Below are 13,719 nucleotides of genomic sequence, written 5' to 3'. Positions count from 1 at the left end.
TATATATTCGAAAACACCATAACATATATAATCTGATCTAGAATTATTTAATAATTTATTTATTAATAATTTCAAACAAGGACTCTTGTCTAAATTACATAAAAATTGATTCTCTCTCCTCCTAAAATGATGTTAATGATTGTCACATTAGGATTAACTAATAAATAGTTTGGGATAAGGTGGACTTTACAACTTCACATTATAAAAGACATTTAAGTAATTTAGTTAGTGAGAAATGCCTTTATCATCTCATCATTAAGGGGTAATTTTTGGGAAGTTTACTCACTCTTATTATTAAGGAGAAAGTCTGCCTCAGGCTGCCTAAGCAGAAAAAGGAAAATCTCTCTAACTCCTTCGGTGTAATATAGTGTTTACAAGATGAAAAAAAGGTAATAGAGACATTTCACACTTTTAGATAATGTCAAAATAATAAAAACTAACACTCTATCCGTGTGTAATTTGTCCAAACTTAATAGGAGGTTCATGTAATATTCCCAAAATATGTACTAAATCCCATTACCATATATAAAAGGTTGGATTCCTAAAGAAGCCCAAAAATTTTGTAGGAGTCTAATTAATAATGCCAACAAGGACTGTCATAATTGGATTTGGATGGGAATATAATCTCTTTTATCAGTCCAGGGTTGTTTGTCTTAATGATTATTACATTAATTAGAGAAATTATTAAATAAGTCCTCAATTAGTAACACAGTTAACACTTAGTGATTCATTTTAATTTTGATTGCATGTTTAAGAAAAGTGAATCTCATATATATATATTACAAAGAAATTTTTTGTTATATTGAATCACGAGTAACATAAATGATCTAATCTAGAATTATTTAATAATTTCTTTATCAAATAATGTCCAACGATGACTTTAGTCTAAATTGCATAAAAATTGATTCTCTCTCCTACTAAAATGACGATAATAATTGTCACATTACCAGTAACTAATCAATAGTTTGTGATAGGGTGTAAAATGAATTAAAGCTTCCCATTTGTGCGTAGAAAGGGAAGAAGGTATTTCACACACGGCACATATGTGGTGTGTCCCGCACCCCCAATAAATTCAAATGTGCATACATTTGCATTGCATGCACAAAAAAATAAAATTAATACTGCCAACAAGGACAAGTCATAATTGGATTTGGATGGAAATATAATATCTTTTATCTTAATGATTATTACATTAATTAGAGAAATTATTAAATAAGTCATGAATTAGTAACACAGTTACCACTTAATGATTCATTTTAATTTTGATTGCATGTTTAAGAAAAGTGGATCTCATATATTACAAAAAAAAAAAAAAAAATGAAATATTAATTTTGATTATATATATTGGACAATGCCGTAACATATATGATATAATTCAGAATTATTTAATAATTTATTTATTAATAATGTTCAACGAGGACTCTTATCTAAATTACATAAAAATTATTTCTTTCTCCTCATAAAAGGATGTTAATAATTGTCACATTACGAGTAACTAATAAATAGTTTGGGATAAGGTGGATTTTACAGCCTCGCGTTAATTTTAAAATCAATTAAAGCTTTCCATTTTGCCGTATTTCACACGTACATGACACATATGTGGTGTGTCCCGCTCTCCCTATAAATTCAAACGTGCACATATGCAGCATTGCATGAACACATAAAATAACAACAAACATGTACAAAGCCAGAGCTGTTTTCTTCCTCATAGCGCTTGTGACAGTCTTAGGCTTTCTCTTGCAGAGTCATGCCATTGATGCAAGAGTAATCAGTTATGGTGCCATCGGGAAGAACAAGCAATGGCCATGCACCAAAGTGACTAGATGTACACCACCTCCGTCTCCCCCACCAAAAAAGTACGAAAGAGGCTGTGAGAAAATTGAACGGTGTCGAGATGGATCTCCACTCAATCCTCAACTAAAATCCTAGCTGGCTATAGATCTTTCCCTGTTTCAACGAACAGTCTCTATGTGAGTGTGTGTACGTCTGTAACCCACCCTCTCATTCAATAAAATATATATGCACCTTAATTTGTTAGTGCAATTATATTTTTGCCTTTGTTCTTGTATTACTTTCATATATATATATATAGCAGGGATGGAGCTAGGAAATAATTTCAGAAGCACAACGAATATGATCATTTTTTTTCTTCAAACTAATTAACAGTGCAGCAAAATAACTGGCCAAAAATGAATTTTGAGATAAAAATACTATGTCATTATTTTAAAATATATATAGTAAAGAAGTTCAAATTTATAAAATATGAACATCAAGTTTGTAAAAGTGCAGTGGAACTTAAAGAACAAAAGAAAAAGAAAAATAACAAGAAATGGTTATTGCAGATACATCAAATGTGAGTGCAGGAATAAAAAAATTAAGAAGAGAAAAAAAAATAAAAGAAGAAACAAAGGAAGAAAATAAAAAAAAATTTAAAAAAAAAAATGGAAAAGAAAGAAGAAGAAAATTAGAGTTTGATTGAAGAAAATGAATTCAATTTTTTTAAAGGATGAAAAGCCTGAAAAAAGTAAAAAAGAAAGGAAGAAAAAACAGTTAGAGAATTTTATAGGGACATTTTGTACAATTTAAAAAAATTACATTCACTAAAGTGTGTGTGTGTGTGTGTATATATATATATATGTATGAAAAAATTTAAGGATGGCATTTTATAATTTTTTTTTTAATTCATAGATTAAAATTTCAAAAATGTATATATATTAAGAGCCACATTGGTCCCTTGATTCTTCTCCTTTTTTTTATACATTTTGCAAGTATGTTTTATTTATTTGTTATAAAAATATAAAACTCTTGTGGGTGAATTGTTTATCACTGTTATTGACAAAGTAAAAGCTAAATTGAGAATTGTGTTAAGAAATTAGCAATCATGTACAAGTTGAAAATATATATATATATATATATATATATATATATATATATATATATCTGTGTAAATATGCTATCCAATACATTTATATGTACAAGTTCAAAATTTTAAAAACAAAAGAAATTATAAAAACAACCTTATTTGGCATTCTCCCAAATTAAGAACAAACAAAGAATATGACAACAACCAAGTGTTTTCCCAATTACTTAGTTCATTCCGCTTTATTTAAGACCATAACCTTAGTCAATCCATATGTTATCATATTTTTCTTTATTAATTTTAGTCACTAACTTTGGTTTTACTAACTCTTTCTCAATGTGGACTATGTTAAATAATAATAAGAAGAAGAAGATATTTCTCAATGTTAGTTGAAAAATGGATATTTAATAATGTTCAATATGCCTTGATCTAATTCACACAAATTTTAAAGAGAACTATCCTCTTTAATTATTATATTCTTTACACAATAATTCCTCAAATTTGATGATAGCTGGTATGAATCCAAATTAATATTTGATTTGGAAGCAAGGAAGAATATTGGATAGGAGGGAGAGAATAAGATATGGATGAGATATCCTAGGAATAGTATGTTTCCCTTTCTTTATTTGTTTAGATGGAAGGGAAGAAAATATACTAGGGGTGTGCAAAAAAAACCTTCCGCTAGCGCTTTGACGTGAGCCATTCCGTAACTACCTTGAATCCATGAATAAATGAAAAGAAACGGCCGTTTATTGAAAGGAAGGACAGGTATATTGAGAACGAATTGCGATTCACGAATTGCGTATGCATCTCGCGATGGATTATGAAAGCCAAGATCAAACTCAAAGATGATAGATTGGTTTTGCAGCTCTCCTTTTCTTTCATAAAAGCTTCGAAAATGGATTGCTTTTTCGATCTTGTTTTGGCACCTGTTAGTGCGTAGGCTTGGTCCAATTGTGCATCTTGCTGGTCAAGTAGATAGGTCTTACCAAACATCAAAAAATGCTGTATAATGAATTGAGAATGCTCTATCTGATCCCAGGAGAAAAGGGGCGAAAAACCAGAGCCACAAGGCCATTAGACCACATGCTATATTTGGCATCCAACTCAATGGGAAATGAAACCAAAAAAATCAAGCTCCACATTATCTATGGCTTAGTTGGTGTCAAACTCATTTATGGCCTCATACATCTCATATTCACTGATCAATGGTAGTTTTGACATTATATTTTTTTAATTAGTTAACTTTTGAATTTTTTAACTGTAAATTAATCAAAGGGGGTGTTACGTCAAAGTTAATCAAACCTGAGGGGCAGTTTAGGCTTTTTTTCCTACTAGTCTAATCTGTGAGAAATAAAGGTAAACCTAAAGAGGTGTCAGAGCATTAAATTTATATATTTTTCATTTGTTTGTTTGATGTAGTAATTTTATCTATTTTTTTCAAGTTTTATAAATTTTTGTATCTTATTTTATATCTAGGTAGATGATGCTAAAATGTTTTATTTGTATGCTATGTAAATATAAAACTCTTATGGGTGAATTTTTGTATATTGTTGACAAAGTAGAAGCTAAATTGTGGATTTGCTATGTAATACAAGTAACGACCCGAACTCGGGGGTCCGAATCGCTATCCAAGTCCTCACCCGAACATGAGATCAACTAAAGGCAAAATGATCACTATACACCTTACTAAGAGTTAGGAGTCATAATGAAGTCATACTAGTCATTTATAACCACATTGGATCATTAAAGAATGGTAAATCCAACTTCGGGTTCATGCCGGAACCCTAGGCTCATAAGGGGTAAAATAGTCATTTTAAGTTAAAATTATAAAATGAGATTGATTCCAATGGAAAGGTGGCTCAAAATGCATCAATCTAGACTCATGAATGGCTTGATTTGGGTTAGAAGTGACCAATTTATGATTGTTTGAAGTCTGGCCAATCCAAGTGATTTTTGACAACCTAAAAATTTTCTAAGTGTGGGAAAATCCAATCGATCGGACCAAGAGCAGATTCTGGAGGGCTTTCAAAATATTTTAAGTATCAGAAAATCCAATCAATCAGATTGAAATCCGATTGATCGGACTAAACCTAGAAAATACCGTAATGACCCCTTTTTATTTTCTTCTCCTCTAAATCATAAATTGGTCATTTAGACCAAGCCAAACATGTCCCAAAATATTCATATACATAGATAATATAGCATCCAAACGTCATTGTTGATCAATTACATCATTAATACATCGATGCAAATTCATTTACATTGAACTTAAATATATGAGACAACAAAACACGATCTCCTAATTATGTCTAAACAGGTGAAAGCGTATCATCCTCTGCGTCACTTCAAGACCTGAAAATGTTTAAGGTAAAGGGGTAAATACCACCGCTCAATAGAGTATGCCTAAGGCATGGCTCTTAAAGTCCCGTGAATAAACAAATATAAAAGAGGGAGAGCAAGGTAAAAGGATCATGTTATTACGAGGGAAATAACGGAATCAATAATACATGACATTAGTAACAACATATAAATATCAACTTAACCACATTCACGCGCACTAGTCTACCACAAAACTAACAATGCAATCAATAGCACTTTTCCAACCAATCAATCTCACTACACAAATCCACACTAGAGGCCTCTAACTCCAAATGGCACAAGTCTACCGCTTGTTCACTATTTGGAACACTGACTAGCTATCCATGGCATGAGACCACTGCTCATTCAACCATTTGGGGCCTATCTACCGAAATCTTGAAATCAAGACTACCGCTTATCTTCCATCCATTACAACTTGGATTAACCTTAATCAATCCACATGCAATCATATATTTTGTTACTAACTAAGACTTTAGACTTTTCTCTTTCCCTACTATTATTCTCAATATGGATTATGTTAATAAAAGGAAAAAAAAAAAAAAAAATTAGAATAAGAGCCTAATTACTAAAATAAGATGGTTTAAAAAATCGGATAAATTTGAATTTGATTCTACCATTAACAAAAAAATTCAATTTTGGTTATATTCATTTTACTAAAAAACACTATAAAAGCACCTTCATGACCAACATCATAAGCAAACTTGATGAATATTGATCATCGGATCGAATTTGATCGGGTCTTTATGGGTTGATTCTTTGAATTGCAATTTAAGTTCATATATATTTGTCATGTATGTTAGTTGAAAATTTTCTTTTATAATGTTCGATGTGCCCTGAAATAAATTTTTGGCTTTGTCCCTGCCTGGTTCACTTGAATTTTAAAGTGAACCAAATCATCTTTAATTATTACATTCTTTACACAAATAATTCTGCAGATTTGATGATAGCTTGTATGAATCCAGATTAATGCTTTATTTGGTATAAAGGAAGGAGATTGAAAAAAATAAATAAATAAATGAATGAATGAAATATCCCAGAAATACTGTGTTGGTTTAATAGAACTTGGAAGAAAGAAAAAGGAGATAAGATTTACTTTGTCTCTCAGTGAGAAATGAAGAGAGAATATTAATTTATTTTTATCATTATATCCATAAGTATTTATACTTCTCGCCTTCATTATATTATATGCATGGTTCTAATTGGTTCATGGATGTTCCCTTCTTTATTTAATAAGGAGAATCATATTTTTTAATTAAAAAATAAATAAATAAAGTTATTGGAATGAAAATAAAATGTAGCTCACTTACTAATTTGGATATCCTATTTAATAATTATGAAAGGTAGTAATGTAATTTAACTTTTTTATAATAATCTTGCTTTTCATCTTTCCTCTCTTTTCTCTTTTCTTTTTATTTATTAAAAGAAGTTTGTTCATTCCTTCCTATCTTCTCTTCGCATCTCCTCCTCCTTTCTTATAAAACAAAATGTTAATAGGCCTTGTCCGTGTTCCGGTAAACCCAATAACAAAAATAAATCAGTGAATGTTTATGTTGTTTTGTATGCCCTGAAATAAATTTCTGCTGTGTCCCTAACTGGTTCACGCAAATTTTAGAGTGGACCAAATCCTCTTTCATTATTACATTCTTTAGGTAAAAATTCCTCAGATTTGATGATATCTCTTGTATGAATCCAGATTAAAGGATGACGCCTTACCAGTGTTCTTATAAACCCAATAGTAAATATAACTACAAGAATATTTTTTGTACATAACCAATGTTCATGTGGAAATTGTGAAACTTGAATAATTAATTTGTTCGTTAAATTTGAGGCCGTGAGAAAGCTGAAGGTTGTCAAAATGGATCCCCACTGTCATAATTTATTTTATATTAAAAAATATTAGATATATGTTTACCAAACTTAGGTTTGTCTAGTCCAGTCACTAGATATCCCTTTTGTGTTATTTTTATTTGGGAACTTCTATGTATTATTATAATGTTTCTACAATAATATTAATTTTTAAGTTTCAATTAATAATTTGCATCTTGTTCTTATCCACATAAAAGAAAAAATGTTGATTGTTTCATTATTTACATTCATTTAATTCCTAATACAATTACAAAATTACTCATCTAATCCCGTCCCCCGCAATAAATAATTTTGGACGGGTTGAGATAAGGTGTCTAAAACCGCTTCATTGCCATCCGTATATATGTATAATTTTGTGAGCATAACATCACAAGGTTAGAATGGTCTTCTTTCCTGTATATATATCCTTGCTGGTTTTCTTGAATTATGCTGCAATTTTTGAGTTTGCATCAAGGAAAGAAGTTTTAATGCACGTTGTTCTGAAAGTACACAACTACATACTTGTTTTGTAACATTAGTCAGTCCAATAAAGATTCTTGCTAAAATAGGATAAAAAAGAATTTATGTCCTTGGTAAAATGTTTATTTTAATAATTGGGACATCAGTCAAACACTTCCCAACCTCACATTTCAAAATCCTTTTTTTAAGAATGTGATAGAATCAAAGCTTTCCATGTCTCTCCCCTATAAATTCAAACCGTACACCTACTGCTACCTTAACATCGGTCAACAACAGTTCTAATTTTTAATCACTAAGCATGTCAAAAGTTAGAGCTGTCTTCTTCCTCATAGTGGTGGTTACAGGCTTAGGCTCGCTCTTGCTCGGTCAAGTGACAGGTGCAGCAGAAATTAGTTATGGTGCCTTGAGTCGTAACCAGCCTTCTCCACGCAACAAACAACCACAATCAGCAACAAATTCCTACACTAGAGGCTGTGAGAATGTTGAACGTTGTCGAGGTTGACCTCATCTTCTCCACCCAAAATCTGAACAAAAATCCTATAAATCGATACAACTTCAATTGTTCAGGATCGACCAATTAGAAACATGAGTAATGTTACAAGCAACTATTGTGTTTTTGTAATTATACTACAATTATTAATGTCCAACCAGTACTACAGGACCTTGCCATAATCTCTATTTTCATTTGGTGTTTATCATTCCAATGGAGGATACTGTATAAACTAACGAGACAAACTTTTCTGTGTAGACTCCAATTAATAATGTCAACATGGATTCTTGTCATAATTAAATAGGATCTCCGTTCATATGGTGTGTAGTGGGGCCATGCACCCACATATAAACCAAAGCTTAAATCATCTAGAAAAAGTGTAACGTTCTGGATGTTTTGGAATCGATTAAAAACTTTAATCACTTTTTTATTCTATTCTAATTTTAATATCAACTATAACGGACAGGTGACTAACCTAAGAAATTAGAAGTAACGGGAAGTGGAATATCTTTAAGAGAGAAAGGATGGTACGGTTCTCTGAATTGCATCAATCTTCTTTCAATTTGCATCCTCCCCCTCAGTAGCTGAAGCTTGAACCGTCGGTGAAGTCGTCTTCTCAATTGCTTCAAAGGGGTTATTATTCAGTAATTTTTGAGGGTGACTGCAAATCAGTCATGGCCCTATCTCCATCCGAGGAAGCCATTTCTGTTATATTATGGAGGACACACTCCACTCTCTTGACCTTGATCCCAGCTTTTCTGTTCACTAATGGATCCCTCGTGCATGAATGCAACAAAATTGTTCATGAACTGAGCAGAGCGCGTCTCCAAGCCCGCGTCCAGAGCCTTTCTTGTTGATGGATGCTCTGTTTCCTAGTTTTCCTTTGTTCTTGTGTCTGTATCTTTTGAAGTAATAATAATACTAAATCCTCCTAAATAAAACCTGAGATTTCTATTATTTTTCTAAATTAATCAATGGTTTGGGATGACGTGGGTATTCCAACCTCACCTCTTTTTTGTGTGTTGGAATGAATGGTTTAACTGTCCCTTCACAAATCATGCCCTAATTTAGGAAGAAACTCTATAAATTCAATGGAGCACATATGGCATTGCAGGCACAACAATTAACAACAACATCGTCATAAGATATAATTTGAATGACAAGAATGTCCAAAGTAGGCACAGGTGTTTTCTTCCTCGTAGTGATGGTGACAGGCATAGGCTTGCTCTTGCTCACTCATGTGACAGATGCAACGGAAATTGGTTATGGTGCAATGAGTCGTAATCAGCCTTCTTCACGCAACAAACAACCACAACCAGCTAATTCGTACACCAGAGGCTGTGAGAGAGCTGAAGATTGTCGAAACGAATTACCTCCACCCTAGACCTATACAAAATTCCTAGCATAGATATAATAAATCTTCCCCCTGGTTACAATGACTGTTTTTTTTTTTTTTTTTTTTCAATACTTACAAAATGTTCTTCAGATAATCAGATTTATAGATATATATATTAGTCTCAACTCTACCATTTACTTTGTCAAACCTAAAAATATCAATCTCTAAATGTATGTGTATCCACCCTCTCATTATTCTGTAAATATATTTGTTCTTGATTTCATATATATTATTGCGAGAATAGTATCATTCTTCTTTTTTCCTTTTGTTGATGTGATGCAGGAATTTTATCTAATTATTCTCCCCTTTTTTTTATACATTTTTTGTATATCATATGTAGATTATTATACTAATATGTTTTATTTGTTTGTTATGTAAATATAAAGCTCTGGTAGGGGATAATATATTCTTTAGTATTAAAGGAAAAGCAGAAGCTAAGTTGAGAATTATATTAAGAAATTGGCAATCACAAATTGGATGGAAAACTGAAATATTATTAATGTTGGCGTAAATTTGCTATGGAGTACATTTATATGTACTAGTAAAGAAATTTCAAAAAAAAAGGAATCCTAAAAATAATTCTATTTGGCACTCTCCATATATAAATTAAGAAAATAATAATAGTAATAAGAACCTAATTGCTAAAACAAGATAACAAATAATAATAATAATAAATAAATAAATAAATCTAAGTTTCATTCGATCAAAATTTTGGTCCTCCTTGATAGAGTTTTTGTTTCTTGATTCTTTGTAAGGATGGCAACGGGAGCGGGTTTGGGCTGGTGTACCCTCCCTCCGCCCCCGCAACAGTTAAAAAACCCCGCACCCTTCCCCGCCCAAAATTGCAAAAACGGAGGAACTTTTCACCCCATCCCTGAAACCTTTTAATATTTTTACCCTTGTAGGTACCCACCCCGCCCCGTTTAAGACTATAATTTAATTATTGTTGAAATGGATATGCTCTTCTTCTTTTTTCCTTCATCTTCAATTATTTACAATTGTAACTTTCCTTTTAATAAAATTTATTTTTTATTTTAATATTGTTATATAGGATACTTAATATATAGTGGGAAATATATATACTAATGAAATAAGAGTACTTAAGTAATTTGCTTATCTAAACGGGGCGGTGCGAGGCCACCTCCCCCCACCCCCGCACCAAACCCGCACAAGTTTTTATTGCATTAAACCATTCCCGCCCAAATAAACAAAACGGTCCCCCAAAAACGGGGCGAGTAATCGCGGGGGCAGGTCAAATTGCCATCCTTAATTCTTTGCATTGTAAAAAATTATGTTACGAGGTTGAATATGCCCCTGAAAAGAGATTTATGGCTATCCCAGCTGTGCTGCTGATTCACACAAATCCAACTATAAAAATATAAAAATAAAAAAGTTCTTCTATGGACGTACATCATCGTGATGTCCTCCATATTATTAGGATAAAGTACAGTGACATTTTTAAAATTTATCATAAGACATTTAGATACAAGTTAGTCTTTTTTTAGATAATGACACCTTCTATCAAAAATTTCAGCCAAACAACCCATAAAAAGTTAATAAAAGACAAAATGACCCTTTAACATTTAATTGATAACAAATCTGAAGATTTAAATGACATAATTTCCCTTGATGCATTACTAGGCAATACCTCCCTCTCTCAGCTCTCATCTCACCACCCACATCTACGCCACCATCACCATAACCGGTGACAGCCACCGCCACCACCATACTCATCCCACAACCACCAATACACCCTTACCATCACCACCACAGCAGGAGACACCACCGGTCCACCATTGACCCCAAATCAAAACCCCACATCAGCGTATTAAACCCAACACGCATACGCACTCTTACAGATTCCTAATTTATCCTCATCACCATCATCACCGATTGTAATTGAAACCCAACACCAGCACCATGCGATATCAATTGCAGAGCCCTAATCAAAGCCAACACCACCATGCGATACCAATTGCAAAGCCCTAATCAAACCCAACACACCTCCATTGCCGACAGCGATCGTAAAGCCCTTATCGGACCCAACATCACCGATTCATTCGGCTTGTTTGTTGAATCGTGTCAGTACGTTTCACCTAATTGACCCAAAAGTGGAACCAAAACTTTTGGGTCCCACCAGAACGGTTCTCACTTTGAAGGTATCTCACCGGAGCAGTTCACAAACCACATTCTGCTACAGACGGTGGCTCGAAACAATGGTGATTATGGCGGCAAGCTTCCGATAATGGTGGCGGCGGCACCCCAGACTTGATCCAGGCCTGTCCGACTCCACAAACCTGATCAAGGCCCCTTCCGCCTCTGCAAACCTGAACCTTCCTCTTCAACACAATTGATCTGGCTAGTCACTTCGCATCAGAGCTTGACCACGTCGTTGCGGTGAGCTACAGTTGGGGGAAAAGTGGACAGAGATATAACTTCCTCTTCTATTTCCTTATCCCACTCCTACCCCTCCATCCACCATCCCAACCCACTCCGTTCCATTTATGAAGTACTATAAGCTTTCATGGCGAGTCCAAGTATACCAACCAAGTTCAGACCGCGGCAACGATTTGGGTTAGAGAGAATAACCAATCTAGGGTTTCCACCTTATTTCACACACTGGCTTAAGCCTAAACTGAACTTCCTTTGAATGAAACCCATTAAGTATTGAAACCACCCTGATTGTTGAGTATTGAAACTTGTTTGTGGAGAATTTTTGTGATTAATTTGGGGAAGGTTTGGTTTATTGTAGGAGTAAATTAAAGCGTAATTTACACAGACCTCCCTTATGGTTTGTCATAATTACAGGTGGTACCCCTCCTATTCCAGAAATTACATGGACCTCCCCTACTTTTAAAAATATCCTATACGGACCTCGCTTCTATTAGAGTCAACGGCAGTCAACGACGGAAAATGATGACGTCATCTACCAATTTTAGTAAAATCCCTAAAATACCTTTGTCCCTACCAATTGATTGATATATATATATATATATATATATATATATATATATGATATTATATGTGTATGCCACCTGTGCGTATGATATTATAGATGTATGCCACCTTCTTTGAGTTGATTATTTGTAGTTTTTAAGTATAAGAATGGATTAGACTCTGTTCTAGTTGTCAAGAAAGATGATTATGACAAGTGCAACACAGAGAAGCCGATCATGAAGATGGACGATGGTGATTCAGTCTTCAAGTTTGATCGGTCGGGTCCATTCTTCTTCATCAGTGGAAACAAAGATAATTACCAAAAGGGATTAGCTCATCGTTGTTGTTTTGGCAGTCAGAAACCATCACAAGTTTCCCCCGGTGGCTATACCTCCGACGCCAGTGGGCCAGACTCCAGCATCGTTACCATCACCAACAAAGTCCACCCCTTCGTCGGCCCTAACCACAACACCCGTACTGTCACCATCTCCAATTTCTCACACTCCACCGGCAACGTCACCCATCTCACCATCTTTGGTGACTATGCCTCCGGTAAGTTCTCCGGTTCCAGCTATGACACCCAAATCGCCTTTTCCGGCGACCCACTGCCCAGTTCGGTCTCCAACCTCAGTTGTCTCACCGGCACCGCCTATTACACCAATAACCCCTTCTCCGGTGTATTCTTTGACAACCTCGCTTGCTGCTAGGGATGGCAACGTGGGCGAGTTTGGGCGGGTGTACCCTCCCTCGCCCCCACAACCATTTAAAAACCCCGCCCTTGTCCCCGCCCCCGCCCAAAACCGCAAAAATGAGGAAACTTTCCACCCCATCCTCGTAACCGTTTAACATTTTTACTCCCGCGGGTACCCGTCCCGCCCCGTTTAAGACCAAAAATTATTTATTGTTGATATAGATTTGTTCTTTTTTTTTTTTTTTTTTTTTTTTCCCCTCATCTTCAATTCTTCGCCATTGCAAATTTCCTTTTAATCAAATTCATTTGTTTCTTTAATATTATTCTTATATAGGATACTTAATATATAGTGAGAAATATATATACTAATGAAATAAGGGTACTTAAGTAATTTGCCTATCTAAACGGGGTGGGGCGGTGCGGGGCGACCTCCCCCCGCCCCGCACTAAACCCGTGCGGGTTTTTATTACGTCAAACCATCTCCGCCCAAATAAACAAAACGGTCCCCCAAAACCACCAAAAACGGTGCGGGGTGGGACGGGTAACTGTGGGGGCAGGTCAAATTGCCATCCCTACCTGCTGCAGCACCAATAGTTGTTTCACCGGCACCGTCAATTGCACTAGTAATTCATCATTTA

General features: G+C 34.4%; 1 protein-coding gene across 1 annotated transcript; it reads left to right on the top strand.

Annotated features, from left to right (window-relative positions):
- The first annotated feature begins 9,261 nt into the window (after positions 1-9,261).
- LOC132314606 (early nodulin-like protein 15) lies at positions 9,262-13,097 on the top strand. The gene is made up of 2 exons (XM_059813446.1): positions 9,262-9,397; positions 12,544-13,097. Exons 1-2 carry the CDS (start codon positions 9,262-9,264, stop codon positions 13,095-13,097), a joined length of 690 nt encoding a protein of 229 aa, XP_059669429.1.
- Positions 13,098-13,719: the final 622 nt, after the last annotated feature.

This window comes from Cornus florida, unplaced genomic scaffold, assembly GCF_030987335.1.
Source record: "Cornus florida cultivar Cherokee Brave unplaced genomic scaffold, ASM3098733v1 CherokeeBrave_3.0.0_Hap2_Chr06, whole genome shotgun sequence".
Taxonomy (NCBI): Eukaryota; Viridiplantae; Streptophyta; class Magnoliopsida; order Cornales; family Cornaceae; genus Cornus; species Cornus florida.
Note: the sequence above shows the minus strand (reverse complement) of the source record. Positions and strands in the feature narration are given on the sequence as shown.